The following is an 18,208-nucleotide window of genomic DNA, read 5'->3' on the forward strand; positions in this document are numbered from 1 at the left end:
ACCCCAATACCAATGTGTCAGAAACTAGGCCCAAGAGAGGTATGAACTGAGGGCAGGGGGCTAGTCTGCCCCCCCCATTCCTTTTGAGGGTTCTAAAGAGACTCAAGGGAGAAAAATTGGCTACTGGAGTGAAATTGGCTACTGTCTAGCAGCCTCCCCTGCTGGCTTCTGGGACCCCAGGCCTACGTGAGCAGAATGGGTCGAAGAGGGACCCAGAGGACCCCTCTGCTTGCTGTAGCGAAATCTCAGCCCCCACATGGGGCATGATTTTATCCCCCACCCCTGACTTGTCTTTTTTCCTTCCTCATCAACACAGCTGTGAGCCTGCAACCAGAGAGGTGGCCTGAACCGCCCACTGCTGGCACAAGTTTGCCAGGTGGCAGAGCTGCTGATCAGCCCCGCACTGGGCTCATGCTGCTCCAGTACCCAAGGCTGCAAGGGAGAGAGAGGTGCAAGTGCCAGACCCTGCACCCCGTTCTACATGGTTCAGCCTTTCCCTCTCTATGGCAGTAACACAGATGGATCCATCCCAGTCAACCATTGGCCCCATGTGCGTCACGAGTTGTGGGGGCTCAGCCCAGCCTCCAGCAGGGCAGGCACCCTGCTCCCAACGCCCCCTCCCCCTCAGCCACGTGGGCAGAAGTGGCCCCAGCTCCCCTCTGCCCCCTTGAAGGAGTGAGTGGGCTGGACAAACACCCTCCGCCCCCAACCCTCACCGGCCATGATGAATCCCCTCCCACACACAATCAAAGCCACCACCAGCCACTTTTTTCCTTCCTGTTTTAATTGAATCCTGTCACAAAGTAGAAAGAGGCTCGAACCATCTTCGGAGCAGCTGGGGGGGTGAGAAGAGTCCAGCAATGGGGCACAGTCCCCTCCCCGCCTGGTCCAGAAAAGACCATTCCAATACAAACCAGCCCCCCACCTCGCCGCCCTTCATATAAATAACCGGTGGCCCTTCCAAGAAAGGAAGTGGGTGGCAAAATCCACCCCCTTTCACAGGTTTAGCCCCACCCCCAAAGCCGAGCCCCACCCCATCATTATAGCCACGCCTCCTCCGCTATCCAGCTGCACAAAAGTCCTGCTGCAAAGGGGCAGGCGGGTGAATGGAGAGTCCATCATGGGGGGGAGGAGCTTTGGGAGGCCTCGCCCCTGCTTCACTCGCGGGGCCGGTTGATGATGACCTCGCCCAGGGCCTCCAGCACCTCGCGCTTGTAGTCGTCAAAGTCACCGTCAATCTGCTCCACACTCTGCTCCTCCACCACCCACAGCTGGCAATTGGTCTCCGTGATCAGCCGGGCGTCGTGGCTCACAATGATGACGGCTGAAAGGGGAATGGGTGGGGGGGTTAGGGGAGCCGGGGGATCCCCCATTCCAAGAGGTGGGAAATACCATCTCAGACGGGGGAGGAGGGGCATATGTTTGAGGGTATCGCCCAGGAAAACACATGCCGGGTAGTTTGTGCAGGCCCTTTTGTGGAGTGGTGTCACTTGGTGAGGGGCATTATAGGAAGGGTTTTCAACCTTCTCCCCTCGGAACAGACCAATGGGGCCCATCCAGCCTCATATATTCCCTCCCTTCCCCCCGGAGCAGACCAATGGACCCATCCTGCCCGGAATTCCCACCCCAGTGCCAGCCCCAGACCAGACCAACAGACCCTTCTGGCCCAGAATTCCCTCTCCCCACCCTTGGACCAGACCAATGGACTGTTCGAGCCTGGAATTCCCCCCCCCCCCCCAACACCAATGGGCTCTTCCGGCCCAGAATTCCCTCCCCACACCCGACCCAGACCAAACTAATGGGCTGTTCCAGCCTGGAATTCCCTCCCCACCAGGCCAATGGGCCCTTCCAGCCCCGTCCAAGCACCCGCTGGCATCACTCACCCCCTTTATACTCATTGATGGCGTCAGCCAGGGCGTCGATGGACTCGATGTCCAGGTTATTGGTAGGTTCATCCTGGGGAAGAGACAATGGGCTGAGATGGCAAAGGGGCAGATCCCAGAGAGAACCCAGGAGTCCTGACTCCCAGCCCCCCCCAACCCACTGGATCCCACTCCCCTTCCAGAGCCGGGGATAGAACCCAGGAGTCCTGGCTCCTAGCCCCACCCCCCGCTCTAACCCACTGGATCCCACTCCCCTCCCAGAGCCGGGGATAGAACCCAGGAGTCCTGGCTCTCAGCCCCACCCCCCGCTCTAACCCACTGGGCCTGGTGCTCTCCGGGGCCCTGTCCCACCTCTCACCCCAGAGACACTCACCAGAATGAGGACATCGGGCTCTCTGCAGGCCAGCTCAGCAAACACCACGCGAGCCTTCTGGCCGCCTGGGGGGAAGGGAGAGAGTGGGGCGGGGTGAGGGATGAGACAGGGAGCCCCCTCCCCACTTGTCTGCATCATCCCCCACCACGGACAGCCAAGCTCTTCCCACCTCCAACTTAAGCTGCTGGGTGCCCTCCCCCATCCCGTGCCCCCCACCTCTCCTGGTTGCCCAGACCCAGACCCCGGCCCCGCCCCCAACCCCAACCAGCCCTGGGTGCCCCCCCCCCACTTCTCCAGACCCTGCCGCTTAACTCTGTATACTGAACCCCAAGTCTTCCCTAGAGCCCTGTCCAAGGCCCCCCCAGCCCCGCCCCCTCCCTGAGGCCCCGCCCCCGTACCGGAGAGCTTGCAGATCTGGATGGTGTGGGCGTGGCTCTCGAGGCCAAAGCGCCCCAGGCACTTGCGGGCGTCCTGGTAGGGCAGGTTGAAGTTGCGCTGCAGGTACTCGGTCGCCGTCTCCTGCATGTTCAGCTGGTCGGCGTATTGCTGGTTAAAGAAGCCGATTTTCTACCGGGAGAGAGAAAGGGGCGGAGTCACCACTCAAAAGCACCGCCCCCTTGCTGCCGGTTCCCCTCCCTGTCGCACCCTGGCTCTGCTGGTGCCCCTCAATTGCATCCTGCAGCCCCCTGCTATCCCAGCCCTGGGCTCCCCCTGCCCAGCTCTGCCAATACCCCCCAATGCACAGCCCCCTGCTATCCCAGCCCTGGCCTCCAATCCCAACCTGCAGCCCCCTGCTATCCCAGCCCTGGCCTCCAATCCCAACCTGCAGCTCCCTGCTATCCCAGCCCTGGGCGCCCCCCAGCTCTGCCAGTGCCTCCAATCCCAACCTGCAGCCCCCCTGCTATCCCAGCCCTGGCCTCCCCCCACCCAGCTCTGCCAGTACCCCACAATACACAGCCCCCTGCTATCCCAGCCCTGGCCTCCAATCCCAACCTGCAGCTCCAGCTCCGTGCTATCCCAGCCCTGGGCTCCCCCCAGCTCTGCCAGTGCCCCCAATCCCAATGTGCAGCCCCCCTGCTATCCCAGCCCTGGGCTGCCCCCCAGCTCTGCAGGTGCCCCAATCAATCGGGCTCCGCTACCCCCACAAACCTCAGCATTTGGGTCCCGTTATTACTTACTAGTCTGTGGTTTTTCCTCATCTCCCCTCTTGTCTGAAAGGAGAAGAGAAAGGGGTGAATGGATACTACTCTCCTCTGCCCTCTAGTGTGTTAACAGCACACAGCAAGCCCTCACCCAGTGCTGAAACGCAGCCACCTCTGGGGTGGGGCAGCTGAGGAAGAGCCGCACAGCGACACAGCATAGGGATTGCTCACCCAGTGCTGAAACCCAGCCACCTCTGGGGTGGGGCAGCTGGGGGAAGAGCTGCACAGCAGTTTAGGACAGGAGGGAAGGGGAATCCTGTCCCCAACTGAAGACACACTGAGGGAGAACAGAATTGGGTTGAGTCTGGATTCGGGGATTCCGGGAGGGGCCCCTTACCGGTGTGAGCTTCCCCGTCAGCAACAGCAGCAGTGTGCTCTTCCCTACGCCGTTCGGCCCCACGATGCAGACTGAGAGGCGGAGAGAGAGCAGCCATCAGTGACTCAACCAGGCCAGGAGGGCGGTGGGTTAGCACGGGGGCTCGGCTGGGACTGATTCATTAGCATCGGACTCCCCACTACCCGCCCCATGACTGGGGGGGGGGGGGGCTTGTTATTGAGGGGTCTCTCGAGGGTGCTATGAGGGCCGCTTCGTTAACGTCAGATTCTTCTTCGAGTGATTGCTCCTATGCATTCCATTTAGGTGTGTGTGCGCGCCGCGCGTGCACGGCTCTCCGGAACATTTTTACCCTAGCAACTCCGGCGGGCCAGCTGGGCGCCCCCTGGAGTGGCGCCGTTATGGCGCTGGATATATACCCCAGCCGGCCCGTCCGCTCCTCAGTTCCTTCTTACCGCCAGTGACGGCCAGTTGGAACAATGCTACAGGCTCTGCATGCGCTGGTTTGTTATATACGGTCTCTCAGGCATGCTAGTGTGTTATTGTAGGGTCTTCTTGGGGTTGCTAGGGGGCTGCACAGGCTGGTTTGTTATTTTAAGGTCTCTCGGGGTGCTAGGGGGGTTGCGCAGGCTGTTACTGTAGGGTCTTTCCTGGGGCTGAACAGTCCAATTCATTGTCGTAGGGGTGTTGGGGCTGTGTGCAGGTTTGTTATTGTAGGGTCTCTCAGGAGCGCTGTGCCTGCACCAACTAGTTCATCATCATCATCGAGTTACTGGGTGAGGTTATTACAGGGTCTTGCCCACAGGTGCAGCCTGTATACCCTGGTTCATAGCGTCGCTGGGGTTATAGGCAGAGGGAGTTTTGGGGCTGTGCGCAGGTCAGTTTGTTATTGTAGGGTCTCTCAAACACCAGCCGGTCACTCACTTCTAGACTCCATGTCGATCCCAAAATCCAGACTCTTGAACAGCAGCTGCTGTCCCTCGTAGCCAAACACGACACCTGCGGAGAAGGGACAGGGAGGAGGGTGAGGGGTGCGGGTGCACAACTGCTGGACAGTGCTCCAGGGGGACCTGCCCATAATGCACCACTCAGCTCTGGGGCCCCTGGGAAACCGGGGTCGGAAAGAAAACTCCTCGGCATCCTGTATCCTCAGAGGATGAAAAGGGGGTGCTCACTGGGTGCTGAAATGCAGCCACCTCTGGGGTGAGGTGGCTGGAGAACAGGTGCACGGCAATGTCACCCAACAGTTTGGGGCAGGAAGTGAGGGGGAATCCGGTGTCCATTTGTGGCCACAGGGTGGCAGACATCTGGGAGACAGAATGAACGTGGTGTGTGTGTGTGTGTGTGTGTGTGGAGGGGGGATTAGATTTGGCCAAAACAGCAGGGTTCACATCCCAGGGGAGTTCTAATAATGCCACAGCGCCCCCTAGTGTCATACTGGGGCACTGGGGTCAGCTCTGACTGTGACGGGAGAGCGCCCCTGTGAAGGTCCCCTATGCTGTGTGGGGACATACCATGCAGGCCCAGAATCGGGGGGCTGAGCGACGGCGGGTTGGGAAAGGTGAATTTCACTGTGTATTCCCTGGGCCTCTTCAGCAGCTCGGGGGCCTCATTAGCCTCTTCATCCAGGTTTTTCTTGCGGCATTTCTGCTGCTTTCGCGTCAGGGCCTCCTTGGTTTGCTTCTCCTGGAGACGAACAGAGCGACAGACCAATGAGCCCATCCAGCCCGGTATCTCGCCTCCCTCCCTGTCACTCCAGATCAAACCCATGTGCCCATCTAGCCCGGTATCCCGCCTCTTCCGTCACCCCAGATTAAAGCCATGTGCCCATCTAGCCTGGTATCCCACCTCCTCCCTGTCACTCTGGATCAAGCCCATGTGCCCATCTAGCCTCATATCGTGCCCCTTCCCTGCCCCCTCAATCAGACCCATGGGCCCTTCTAATCCAGCTCATCAGATCAGGAGGCCCATCTAGCTTGGTACCCCTAGCTCCAGAGTCCAAGGAAGTACAATCCACCACACTGTACCTCTGGGGGCAGTACAGTCCCATGGCAAGAAAGGGATAATTTTCATGTGACACCCAGCTGGGGCTCAGCTGCCACCCCTCAGCGTGAGGGGTGAGTGTTAACCCCATTGTTGTTGGGAAAGAGATTCTTAATTCAGTAAAATCCTGCAGCAGTGAGTTCCCTGGGTCAACATGATGGGGCTAAATTCAAGGTAGGAAAGCGCTGGATTGAAGCCAGTGGCCTCCTAGAGGGGAAAGGCCCCATATCCTATTCCTCAACCCCCAACCAGCTGGTCCCCCCTGCCCTGGGGCTGGATCTCAGGACTCACCGCTTGTTTCGTCGACTTCCCACCAGCCTTGAGGTCTTTCAGTTTCTTCTCCTGTTTCTCGTACTGTTTGAGCAGCTCTTTCTGCTTCTGCTGGTACATCTTCTTGAAGGTCACTGCGGCAGAATGGGGGGTGAGGGGTTGTAGTTAGGGCGCTGCTCTGGGACTGGGGGGGCAGGCAGGAATCCGGGTTCGACTTCCCACTCGGCCACTTCCCCTCCCTGCCCCGCTTCCTCCCTGGGGGATTGTACCCGGGACCCTCTGGATGTAAACAAAGTGATCTCGACTCCTAAGACTAGAGGACAAGGCCTGTGGAGGAAGCTCACCATTCAGGCGAGTCAAAAATTTCCCATCAAAACTCTTTTTAGGGGGGAAAGCGGGGTTTTCAGCCAATGGAAAACTTGGGGTTCTCACATGCCCCTGCGGCACCTCATGGGACTTGTAGTTCAGGCACCTCACGCTCTCATTGTATGCTCTGGGCTGAGCTCCCTGGCTGGACTACAACTCCCATGAGGTACTATGACACAGGGCTACCATGAGGCAATCTGGCAGCTCAGTGGGAGGGATGCATCATGGGAAACAGTTTGGCCAAGGAGCTCAGTCCATAGGGAAGAATGGGGGCATGGGGCAACTGAACTACAACTCCCATGATGCACCAAGAGCCCACAAACCCTACCCCTGCAGGGAGATCTAGGGGCAAACCAGCCTACAGATGGGCTCAGAACTCTGGGTGACTCAATCCCCTCTTAATCCCCACCCCGAGCAGATCAGTCTCTGAAACTGCCCCAGCTGCTCCCCGGTCCCCATTCATATAGTTCCCCTACCTCCCCCTCACTGTAGTTGCCCCAGCTGCTCCCCCAACTCACTGTAGTTGCCCCGGTAGTAGAAGAGTTTTTGCATGTCCAGGTGGATGATGTCAGTGCAGACGTCGTCCAGGAAGCCTTGGTCGTGGGAGACGATGAGGAGAGTTTTTTTCCACGTCTGCAGGTAGCTGGGCAGGTGAACCGGGGACAGACAGAGGAGAATCAGACAGACAGACGGACCCTGGTCCGCGGCTAGGAGGGACACCCTGGCCAAGGGGGAGGGGACAGAGCCAGAACCCCCAATGTACACCCCACGGTGGGATGTAGGGCAGCCTCAGTTAGCCCAGCAGTGGGGGGAATCTACAAATGGGGGCTCTCTCCTCTGAACCCCCCCCACAAACTGGGCCCCACGCACCCTCCCTGTCGCCCCACCAGGGGGAATCCCAGCCAGTCCAAATCCTGACCCTCTGCTGAGACCCCTGCCCCTTGGGGGAAACCCCCAGAGCCCAAAGCCTGCCACAATAGAAAACCCCTCCCCCCAACACAGCTTATAACCCCGCCCGACTGCTGCCCCCCACCCCCATCTACCTCTGACAGCCAGCGAGACCCCTCGCCCCACAAGGGGCTGAGCACAATTCCCACACCCAGAGTCCCAGTTGTGTAGGACTTCTGGGGTCCACCCCCATACAGTTGCTGCTCGTTGAACGGGCTCCCCGCAGAGCTGGCAGCTGCTGATCGGAGCCGGGGAGCCCCGGCACTGAGGGGAAAGGTTTCTCCAGGGCTGGGCACTCACTTGTTGAGCCAGATGACGGCGTTGAGATCCAGGTGGTTGGTGGGTTCATCCAGCATCAGCAAGGTCGGCTCCATGAACAAGGCCCTGAAGGAGACGGGGTGGGTGAGCGGTGCCCCCTAGTGGCTCCTTGCAGGACTGCACCAGGGCAAGGGGACCGGCCAGATCAGGGGGAGCAGGGAACGGGACAAAGGGCCTTTCCCGTCTAGGGGACCCTGGTTCCAGACTGGATCGTTCCCATCTGGGTGTAACGAGCTACCGGGTCTCAGCCCAGCCCCCAGCAGGGCAGGTGCCCCAGTGTGTGGGTGGGTGGTGTGTGACACGCCCCCACCAGCTGATCTACTGCATGGACTCACCCAGGTCAGCACATGTGGGATCACGGGCCCATTATGCTGCCCCCACCCCCCCCAGCCTCACCTGGCCAGAGACACTCTCATGCGCCAGCCGCCTGAGAACTTCTTGGTCTGCCGGTTCTGCATCTCGGGGTTGAAGCCCAGACCGGCCAGGATGCGCCTGGCTTTGGCCTCCGCTGCGGCCGCCCCCGTGGCCCGGAGCTCCTCATACACCTGCGGAGGGGGAGACGGGCAGATTCATTAATTAATATTCTAATATTATATTTAATATTATAATATAATTAATTAATTAATCCGGAAGCCTTCGCTTCCTCCTGATGCTAGAGCCTCCTCCTCTACAGTCCCTAGATCCCTCCATTTCCCCCCTCCCCAGACCCCTCAACTGCCCCCATGCTTCACCCCCTTGCCCACTCTCTGCTCCCCCACACTACAACAACCCTCCTTCATCCCCCTGCACCCCCCCCGCTTTGCACTCCCCCACCCTGCTCCCCTCCCCCCAGCAGCTGCAATGGTATAAAAACCTGTACACAGCGGCTAAGCCCCCCGCCCTCCCAGCTATCTCCCTTCCCCCACACCCCCCAGTACCTTTTCCAACTGCTCAGCCACGCTGTCGTCCCCTTTCTCCAGCAGAGCCTGCAGCCGCTTCTCCTCTTCCAGCAGCTTCAGCCGCTTGGTGTCAGCCTTGAGCACCGCCTGGACTGCAGGGGTCTCATCCGCTATCACCTCTGGGGGTGGGGGGATAGGGGCGGAAGAGGACTCAGTGAGTGCAAGGTTCCCTGCTCTAACCACTAGCCCCCACTTCCCTCCCGGAGGCAGGGAGAGAACCCAGGAGTCCTGGCTCCCAGCCTCCCCTGCTCTAACCACTAGGCCCCATTCCTCTCCCAGAACCGGGGAAAGAACCCAGGAGTCCTGGCTCCCCCCAGCCCCCACGTACCTTGCTCGCACAGCAGCACATCGATGTTAGGAGGGATGCTCAGGGCCCGGTTTGCGATGTGCTTCAGCAAGGTGGTTTTGCCCTTCCTACAAAGGGGGAGGGAACGAAAGGGTGAAGCAGGGAGAGAGGAAGCAAAGGGGAATCTACAGCACAGTGCCCCCTAGCGTCGCACAGGGGTAGCCCTGACCGCGAGGGGAGAGCGTCCCCGGGAGGGATCCATCCATCTACCTACCCGTTGGGTCCCACCAGGCCGTACCGACGCCCGGCCACAATGTACAGGTCCGCGTTGACGAAGAGCTCCTTGCCGTGAGCTGAGATGCTGAATTTCTCCAGCTGCAACCACACAGGAGAGAGATCAGGACAAGATGGTATGACCCTCCCCCCCCGCCAGATGTGTGAAATGGTATGACCCATCATTGGGGGAGTCACCCCCCCCACCCCAGAATACCCTGCCATCTCATGGTATGACCCTCCCTCCACCCAATGGTCCCCACGACCACCTCTTGGTACAACCCATTTCCTCTCCCGTTTGTGCAACCCCCCCTTCAGATGGCATAACCCACTCCCCAGATAATATGACCCCATATAACTGTGTCACCCACTCTATATCCTTGCCAGATGGCATAATCCACTATGTCCTCCACCACCACCACCAATGCCCCCGCCATCTTATGGTACAACCTGCTCCCCCTGTCCACTCCTCACACCCCCATCAGGTGGTGTGATCCACTCCCATTCCCTTCTTACCACATGGTTCAACTCAGTCTCCCATCCAACCCCTGCAATATGGCACAACCCAGACCCACCAAGGAGGGAAGGGAGGGGCTTAACCCCTTCCATGCTGCTGCTGGTCCTCCTTGTAGTGGGAAATACCAACTCCATCAACATAGGAGGGGAGAAGGGGAGGGAAAAGAAGGGGGTGGAATTATGGGATATTAACCCCTTCCACATGGCTGCTGAAGGCATCACAGCGGGAAACACCAACTGCTGACCATATTGGGAGAGTGGGGGGCAGGGGGGTGGGCACATTCCAAATAAACTCAGGGGTGGGGGAGGTACCTTGATGTCGGAGGCATTCTCCAGCATGGCCTGGCGCGAGGACATCTCTGCCTGAGACACCGAGAAGTCGTTCTCCGCCGCATTGGCCGCCTTCAGCGTTGCCACCTGGCGCTCGAACTCCAGCTGCGGGAAAGCCTGAGGTGATGCCCTGACCAAGGGACTCTTTCTTCCCCTCCCCTCTAGCCAAGGGACCCTCCCCGCCAGTACCCAGCCTGCCTGGGGGCCATCATGCCCAGCTAGGTGGGTGCCCCAGTGAGGAGCCTATCGGGCCAGGACTCGCTCTGGGGGTAGGGGGACCCCCACAAAATGGATCCACATGAGTTAGCCTCTCCTCCCCACCGCAAGCAATTCCTATGATGCTTCAGTACCAACTGGATGGCTGCAAAGGATTCTGGGAACACTGGCATGTGAACAAGAAGTGCGGCTAAAGACAGCTGGGAGCCACCCCACTGGAGGGGGGTGATCACCACACACAAGGGGTTGGAGGAGCCTGTTTGGCAGAAGCTCCGACCCCTCCAAGAAGGATCCTCCCACCCAGAGCTCACCTGCTTCTTGAGTTTCTTTCTCTCTTTCTTGCTGAGATGAGCATAGGGGTCATCGTCCTTCTTCTCCCCCTCGTCCTCCTCATCCTCCTCCGACTGCTGTACCGACCACAGGAGGCTGGTTACCAATAACACCTTCCGCCCAGAGCCGGGGATAGAACCCAAAAGTCCAGGCGCCCAGCATCCACCCAACCACTAGACCCCACTCCCCTCCTAGAGCCAGGGATAGTACCCAGGAGTCCTGGGTACCAGTTCCACAGCTTCATCCCCTTCTGATATGCCTCAGCCCTACTTCTGCAGTGATCCCCTTCCAGGGGGCAGAGGGGAGGTTGGCTCCATGACCGTTCATCCTGGGCCTCTCTACTGAGGTTGCCTGTGAGGGACTGGGGGCCAGCTGGATGCTGGGAAATGAGCTGAGAACCCACCAAGTTGTCTGACACCTGAGCCAGCCCAATGAATGCGGTTTGGTTTGAACAGAGCAAACCCACCCCCGCCGCCGAGAGGATTGTCTTACGGGCTCGCTGCCTCGCTTGGGCTTCTCCTTGTTCTTCTCTGGCTCCTCCTCGTCTTCCTCCAACTCCTCCTCCTCGGACTCCAGAGCAGCAAATTTATTCTGCAGCAGAACAGAAGCCAGCTCATCCAACCACAGTGAGCAGGGACCGCTCTCCCAGAGCCAAACTGCAGCCAGCTCTGGGGTGGGGCAGCTGGGTACTGGCCACACAGCGATATTGCACAGAGACTCTTTGTGCAGCACAGCGCCCCCTAGCACCACACTGGGGCCAGCACTGACTATGAGGGGAGAATGCTCCCTACTGAGCCCTCCACCTGGTCCCTGCAGTACAACGCCCCCTAGTGTCCACCAGTAGTAGGGAGCCCCCCATGAACACTCACTTGGGCTGGTTGATTCTTTTTTCCTTTTGTTTTTTTCCCAGCTTCACTGGATTCCGTCTGTTTATTCACAGTCTGGAAGGAGGAGTATGAAGGAGTTCAGGACACTCAGCTAACCAGTATCCCGCCCCCCCCCTTCCTCCATGGGACCCCAGATCACTCCAATAGGCCCATCCAACCCGGTCTCACACCTCCCTGTCTGGATCAGACGAAAGGGCCCATCTAGCCTGGTACGCTGGCCTCCCTTTGCACTGTGCCACATCAGACCAATGAGGCCAATTCTGGAGTATTCATGGGAAGCCAACCCTCATAAAGCTAGCTGGGCCATTCTGCCTGAAGGGGAGACAACCCAGGAGTCCTGATTCCCAGTCCCCCCCTTGCTCTAACCCACTAGACTAGGGGTAGGCAACCCATGGCACGCGTGAGCTGATTTTCAGTGGCACTTACACTACCTAGGTCCTGGCCACCGGTCCGGGAGGCTCTGCATTTTAATTTACTTTTAAATGAATCTTCTTAATCATTTGAAAAACCATATTTACTTTACATACAACAATAGTTTAGTTATATATTATAGACTTATAGAAAGAGACCTTCTAAAAACATAAAAATGTATTACTCCCGCTCTAACCACTAGACACCCCTCCCAGCACTGGGAATAGAACCCAGGAGTCCTGGCTCCCAGCCCCACCTGCTCTAACCCACTAGACGCCACACGCCCAGCACTTCTCTTGCCCACCTTGCTTGCTTTGCCTTTGGGTTTGGGTTCCTCTTCACTCTCCTCCTCTTCCTCGCTCTGGGCCAGAACAGCAAAGCCTGATCCCCCTCCCTGGGAGCCGTGGGAGAAACAAGAGCATTTATAGACAGCAGGGTCGGATTAAGTCAATAACCTCGGTTCCTAACACCAGATACATGTTGTGCAGCACAACGCCCCCTAGGGCGGCGCTGGGGCATTGGGGCAGCACTGGCTGCGAGGGGACAGTGCCCCCTACGGAGCCCGCACCCTGTTCCCTGCAGCACAGCGCCCCCTAGTGCAGCCCTGGGGCACTGGTTTCCACACGCCAATCCCGCTGAATCTTGTAAATGCCACCTTCGCACCTGCTGCCTCCCTTTGTTCTTCTCGTTTTTCCTGCTCTTCCTCTTTTTATCGTCCTCTTCGTCCTGCTGAGAGCACAGAGCAAATCCTGGCCCAGTGAGACGCGGTGTCTCTGACTGTACCTGACCCAGCCCAGCATCCCCGCCCCACTGCCCCAATTAGACCCCTGGCCAGCGGAGCCAAAGCTCATAATGCAGCTGGTTGGCTAAGCCGAATGGGACTCCCAGACACACACCCCCGGCTTTAACCCACTGGATCCCAATTCCCTTCAAGAGCTGGGGATAGAACCCAGGAGTCCTGGCTCCCAGCTCGCACTGCTCCCCACTCCCCTTCCAGAGTTGGGAAATAGAACCCAGGAGTCCTGACTCCCAGCCCCCACTCTACTCCCAGATCTTGGACTAGAACCCAGGAGTCCTGACTCCCAGCCCCCACTCCACTCTCAGAACTGGGGATAGAACCCAGGAGTCCTGACTCCCAGCCCCCACTCCCCTCCCAGAGCTGGGATAGAACCCAGGAGTCTTGGCTCCAATCCACGCCAGACCTAGCCATGCCCGTCCCGGCTAAGACCAATGGGAATCACGCAACATGGGGGCAATGGGAGACTGACCTGTTTTGCCTTTGGCTTGTCGTCCTTTGTCAACTTCTTCCCTGGCTGCTTCTCCTCTTTGTCGTCAGGTGGGGCCTGCAAGGGGCAACGTGTCAGCCCCACAACTTGGCACTGGAAGAGTTACCTCACCCCCAGGGGAGGAGCGACCCCCCGCAGTCTAATCCCCCTGGGCTCCGGCCAGGCCTGGTACGGAACAGCTCCAGCACAGGGGGCTCCTGGACCCTCCCTTGGGGGGGGAGGATCCCCCAGGCTGTTGGGAGGGGCTATTCCCCCATTTCCTTGTCCTGCTATAGATCTGGGAATCCAGGAGTTCTGCCTTCCAGCCTCCCTATTCAAACCACTAGGCCCCACTCCCCCCGCCGGAGCTAGGGATAGATAGAACCCGCAAGTCCTGATTCCCAGCCCTCCCTGCTCTAACCTCTAGACCCCACTCCCCTCAGAGCTGGGGAGAGAACCCAGGAGTCCTGACCCCCTGCCCTGCCCCACTGCTCTAACCCACTAGAAGACGTCCCCACTCCCACTCCGTGCTGGATTTCATCCGAGCGAGCTAACCTGGTTGATCTTGTTCTTATTGGGTTTGGCAGGTCTCGGCGTCTCTTCTTCCTCCTCCTCCTCTTCTTCCTCACTCTGCTCCTGGCTCAGGGCGGCAAACACATTCCCTCCCTGGGGGAAGGTAAAGCCAAGGTCGTTAGCAAAGGGTGGACACTTCCTCTCTCCCCCACACCGAGAAACCCAGGGCAGGATCACCCCCCTACAACCTATTCCTCAAGTAGATGCCCCATCAGGTCCCATCTCAACCGGGGCAGGACTGTCCCCTACAGCCCGTTCCCCAGCGCAGGGCCCTGCACAGTCCGTGTGTAGACAACAACCCCAACCCCTGGGGCTCCTTCCAGCCCACCCCCCGTTACTGCCCATTCCCTTGTGCAGGGCGCCTTGCAGCCCAAGCCTAGAGAGCTCTCCTGAGCCCTGCGGCTCTTCCAGCCTCGAATCTCACCTTCTTCTTCTTCCCGCCTTTGGTGACGGGAACGGTCGCTGGAAAGGAAACAAGAGAAGGACTTTAGGGATCGATGGAATGGAGACGCAACCGCTCCCGCCATGGGGAGCTAGCCCCATAGAGCTCTTGGTCCTCCAGCACCTTGGGAGATCTGGGATGGGAGGGAGAGGGCTTCCTGGTGGGTTGTCATCCTCTAGCTCCCTGCTGACGCACGTGGGGCTGGGCTCTCCTGCCGCGGGGGCAGGGGCTAGGAAAAGGCAGGCCATGGAGAAGAGAGGCCCGTGCTTCCCATCCCATGGGGCAGGTCTCAGGAGGGATTGGAGAGGCCCCCTCCCCGGGCTTGCTGGCAGGATGGCGTCGCTTTTTATACCCCGGAGATGGCACCACAGCCGTTGTCTACCTGCCCCGCTGCGCCAGGCGTTACCCACCACGTTAACCCCTCACACACCAAAAACGATCACTATATTCCAGGGCGTGGAACTGTGGCAAGTTGAGCTCCTGTCCAGATTAATGACTTGGGGGTATGGAACCCAGGAGGCCTGACCTCCAGATCCCACCCCCGCCCTAACAGTTAGCCCTCACTCCCTTACCAGACCTGGGAATGGAACCCAGGAGTCCTGGCCTCCAGCCTCATCCTGTCTCACCTTCCTCATCCTCATCGCTGCCCGGAGCCGACAGCTTCTTCAGCTTCTCGATCAGCTGCTGCTCTTCCTCATCCTCCTCTGCCTCCTTCTTCTTCTTGTCTTTCTTTTTCTCTCGTTTTTTTTTCTGTTGTTGAAGCTGGGGTGGAGGAGACAGAGATGAGGCGTGTCGGGGGGGTCATTTCCCCCATGCACACAGCCCATGAGAAGCTGGGGTGCGGAGTAGCCCTGGTTAAGTAAGGCATCCCTTTCTAGCAGCATAGTTATTGTAGGTCCTACAAATAACATCCAGCAGCCTTCCAGGGAGTTCCTTTAGCTCAGTGGTTCTCAAACTTTTGTACCGGCAAGCCTCTGAGTGAACCCCCCCCACCTTACAAATTAAAACCACCTTTTAACATATTTAACACCATTATAAATCCTGGATGCAAAGCGGGGTTTGGGGTGGAGGCAGACAGCTCGCAACCTCCCCACGTAATAACCTAGCGACTCTCCACGTAATAACCTCGCGATCCCCTGAGGGGTCCCGACCCCCCGTTTGAGAACCCCCTGCTTTAGCTGCTCACCTGTTGCTGCTGCTGCTCCTTCTCTTTAATGACAGCCTGCTGCTCGCTGACTTGTTTTTCTTCCACGGCCAACTCCTCAAAGAACTGGGGAGGGTAGCAGGGATAGATTAGAGCTCTGCTTCCCACCCCACCCTCCAGGAGTCTCCCTGCCCCAGTGGTGAGGGAAGGGCACTCCAGCTGGTGACCATTCCCTGTTTCACCCCCCCACACAATGGGAGACTGCACTGTGCTATGGGAGATCCAGCCACCTTCCCTTGCCTGTCCCCTAGCAGTGAGGTCTGAGACACAGCTACTTGTCCCCATTTTTAGTACTGACAAACCCCGGCTGAGATCATGGCCGGATGCTGCCCAGACACACAGGGAGAGACAGTCCCTGCCCCAGCTGAGATCAGGGCCCCGTTGTGGCAGGCGCTGCACAGAGACACAATGAAAGACAGTCCATGTAACTAGCTATACGGTGGGAGGAGATATTAAGGCACAGAGAGAAGTGAACCGAGGTCTCCTGAGTTAAAGGCCAATGCCCTGCCCACTAGGCTCCTGTACCAGAGCTCACCCCCCGCCCCCCAGCATGGCCCGGCTCAGTCCCACTTCTTACCGACTTCTTGGTCTTTTTGTCCTTCTTGCCTTTCTTCACCACTTTGTCTAAAACAAGTCAGGCGAGATTAATCCAGGTGGGTGGGAGGGAACCCAGGAGTCCTGGTTCCCAGCCCCTCCACTCTAATCCATTAGACTCCATTCCCATCCGTGAGCAGGGAATAGAACCCAGGAGTCCTGGCTTCCAGACCTCTCTATCCACAGCCACTCCCTCCACTGCCCAGGCCCGGCTGGGTCCCACCTGGGCAGTTCTCGTGGGGGGATGTGTGGGCACATCTTGTCCTCCACCCCCACCTTAGTCCAGATCAGCCCTGGCTGAGCCTGGTTCATCCCATTGCTCCCTCCCTCTGAGCCTGGTTCACCCCAGTGTCTCACCTGGTTCTGACCCAACCCCTCCCACCAAATAATCCAGCTTCCGTTCCAGCTCCACTCCTCCCCATCTAGCCCAACCCCAGAACTCCCCCTCCCGCCAGTCTCTTCCCCATTAACCTCCTTTCCACTCCCCGCCACTTTCCTCCAGGGGTTCTTCCCCCACATCCCTCACTTTAGCCAGTTTAGGGTCCAGCCCCTTCTCCCCCTGCTTTGGCCCAATTCAGTCCCTCAGTTTTTATTCCACTCCTTGGCCAGGTTCTAACCCCACCACCACCACAGTCCCCTCCCCCGCAGCCAGCCCAGTCCCACCCAGTACTTCCGCCCCCGGCACTTCCCCCGACCCAATCACCCCCCAGTTCTCAGTCTGCCTGCCCTGGCCCAGTCCCCTCCCCAGCCCAATCCCTCCCCCCACCCCCTGGTTCTCTGTCATCACCCCACCTCCCAGTGCCCCTCCCCACAGCCTGGTACAACCACCCCCCCGCCCCAATCCCACCCGGGGCCCGTGTACCCTCCCCGGCCCAGTCCCCCCACCCCAGTCGCCTCCGGTTCTCAGTTGCCCCCCGCCTCCGGTCCAACCACCACCCCCCGCGTTCTCTGTCCCCCCCGGCCCGGTCCAGCCCCCCCCCCTGCCCCCCCCCGATTCCCTGCCCCCCCCGATTCCCTGCCCCCCCCCGGCCCGGTCCAGCCACCCCCTGCCCCAATCCCCCCTGTCTCTCCCCGGTCCGGTCCGCTCCGCTCACCTGCGGCCTCCCCGACCTTCTGCTCCCCATCCCCGATCCACTCTTCCTGCGGCGGCCGCGGCGGCTGCTGCTTCCCCCCCTTCGGCATGGCCGGTCACCGCGCCCAGCGCTCACATGCAGCCCCGGCCAGCAGCTGGGAAACCTCACCACTGCGCCTGCGCGGGGCGGCCCGGCCTGACCATCGAGTGCCGGAAGCGCCCAGCCCAGAGTGGCTCCCGCGGCACCATGCAGCGCCCAGCGAGCCGCGGAGCAGTAGAGACGCACTGTTGTGTGGCTAGACAAGTCCCTTAACCCCAATGATGTGGTTCAGTCTTCCATGGAAGCGGGGGCTGCTGATTGGGGGCAGGGAGTCCCCCTCTCCAAGCCAGGCCCAGCCTGGGGGGGTCCCTTCCTGTCCCCCCAAATTCCTGCTCATAGGGCAGACAGCACCCCAAGGCCCCATCACACAACTGTCCCACCAAAGCAAATGCCGCTGTGCTACCTCCATCTGTTCCCCACACTGGGAGCCAGGACTCCTGGGTTCGGTCCTTGCTGTGCTGTCTGTGGGTGCTGGGCTGGGCCAGGTGGTTTTGTGCAGGGGTTTTCAAACTGGGGGTCAGGATCCCTCAGGGGATTGCAAGGTTATTACATGGGGGGTCGCAAGCTGTCAGCCTACACCCCCAACCCCGCTTTGCTTCCAGCATTTATAATGGTGTTAAATATATAAACAAAGTGTTTTTAATTTAGGGGGTGTTCGCACTCAGAGGCTTGCTATGTGAAAGGGGTCACCAGTACAATAGTTTGAGAACCATTGGTTTAGGGGGAGGAAACACGAAAGCGCAGCCATGGAGCAAGCACTAGGGGAGCAACAGGAACAGGAATGAGGGCCAAAGGTTGAACATCAGGGATCCAAAGGAGGGGTGCCAAGCAGAGAACCCCCAACAACACCCGCCACCCCTGGACGCTGCCCAGAGGAACTCTATCCCAGGGAGGCCACATGCCTGGGCAGGCCTCTTTTTTGAGCAGTTCGTCCCTCATCCAGTATGGGGACAAAACCAGATGTGGTTTTCTCTGGTGTTGGATGGGGGAATGCAATTCCACCCCCTCTGGCTCTTAAAGAGCACACCACCCTC

General features: G+C 59.2%; 1 protein-coding gene across 4 annotated transcripts; it reads right to left on the reverse strand.

Annotated features, from left to right (window-relative positions):
* Nucleotides 1–763: 763 nt before the first annotated feature.
* ABCF1 (ATP binding cassette subfamily F member 1) lies at nt 764–17,246 on the reverse strand. Of its 4 annotated transcripts, none has more exons than XM_044983860.1 (28): nt 17,097–17,246; nt 15,986–16,032; nt 15,391–15,474; nt 14,831–14,966; nt 14,192–14,224; nt 13,745–13,857; nt 13,193–13,267; nt 12,588–12,653; nt 12,229–12,318; nt 11,496–11,567; nt 11,119–11,217; nt 10,608–10,703; nt 10,063–10,185; nt 9,236–9,336; nt 9,004–9,089; nt 8,655–8,794; nt 8,134–8,282; nt 7,720–7,803; nt 6,990–7,114; nt 6,127–6,239; nt 5,307–5,478; nt 4,717–4,791; nt 3,796–3,866; nt 3,435–3,467; nt 2,655–2,823; nt 2,257–2,321; nt 1,884–1,956; nt 764–1,324 (listed from the first exon to the last, which is right to left on the reverse strand). In XM_044983860.1, exons 1-28 carry the CDS (start codon nt 17,182–17,184, stop codon nt 1,158–1,160), a joined length of 2,745 nt encoding a protein of 914 aa, XP_044839795.1. In that variant the 5' UTR covers nt 17,185–17,246; the 3' UTR covers nt 764–1,157. The 4 variants fall into 4 exon arrangements, with proteins under 4 accessions (XP_044839795.1, XP_044839796.1, XP_044839794.1 ...); XM_044983861.1 differs by having other exon boundaries at nt 12,588–12,650; nt 13,745–13,855; nt 14,187–14,224; XM_044983859.1 differs by having other exon boundaries at nt 13,745–13,855; nt 14,187–14,224.
* Between the last annotated feature and the right edge of the window lie 962 nt (nt 17,247–18,208).

Source organism: Mauremys mutica, chromosome 12 (assembly GCF_020497125.1).
Source record: "Mauremys mutica isolate MM-2020 ecotype Southern chromosome 12, ASM2049712v1, whole genome shotgun sequence".
Classification (NCBI taxonomy): Eukaryota; Metazoa; Chordata; order Testudines; family Geoemydidae; genus Mauremys; species Mauremys mutica.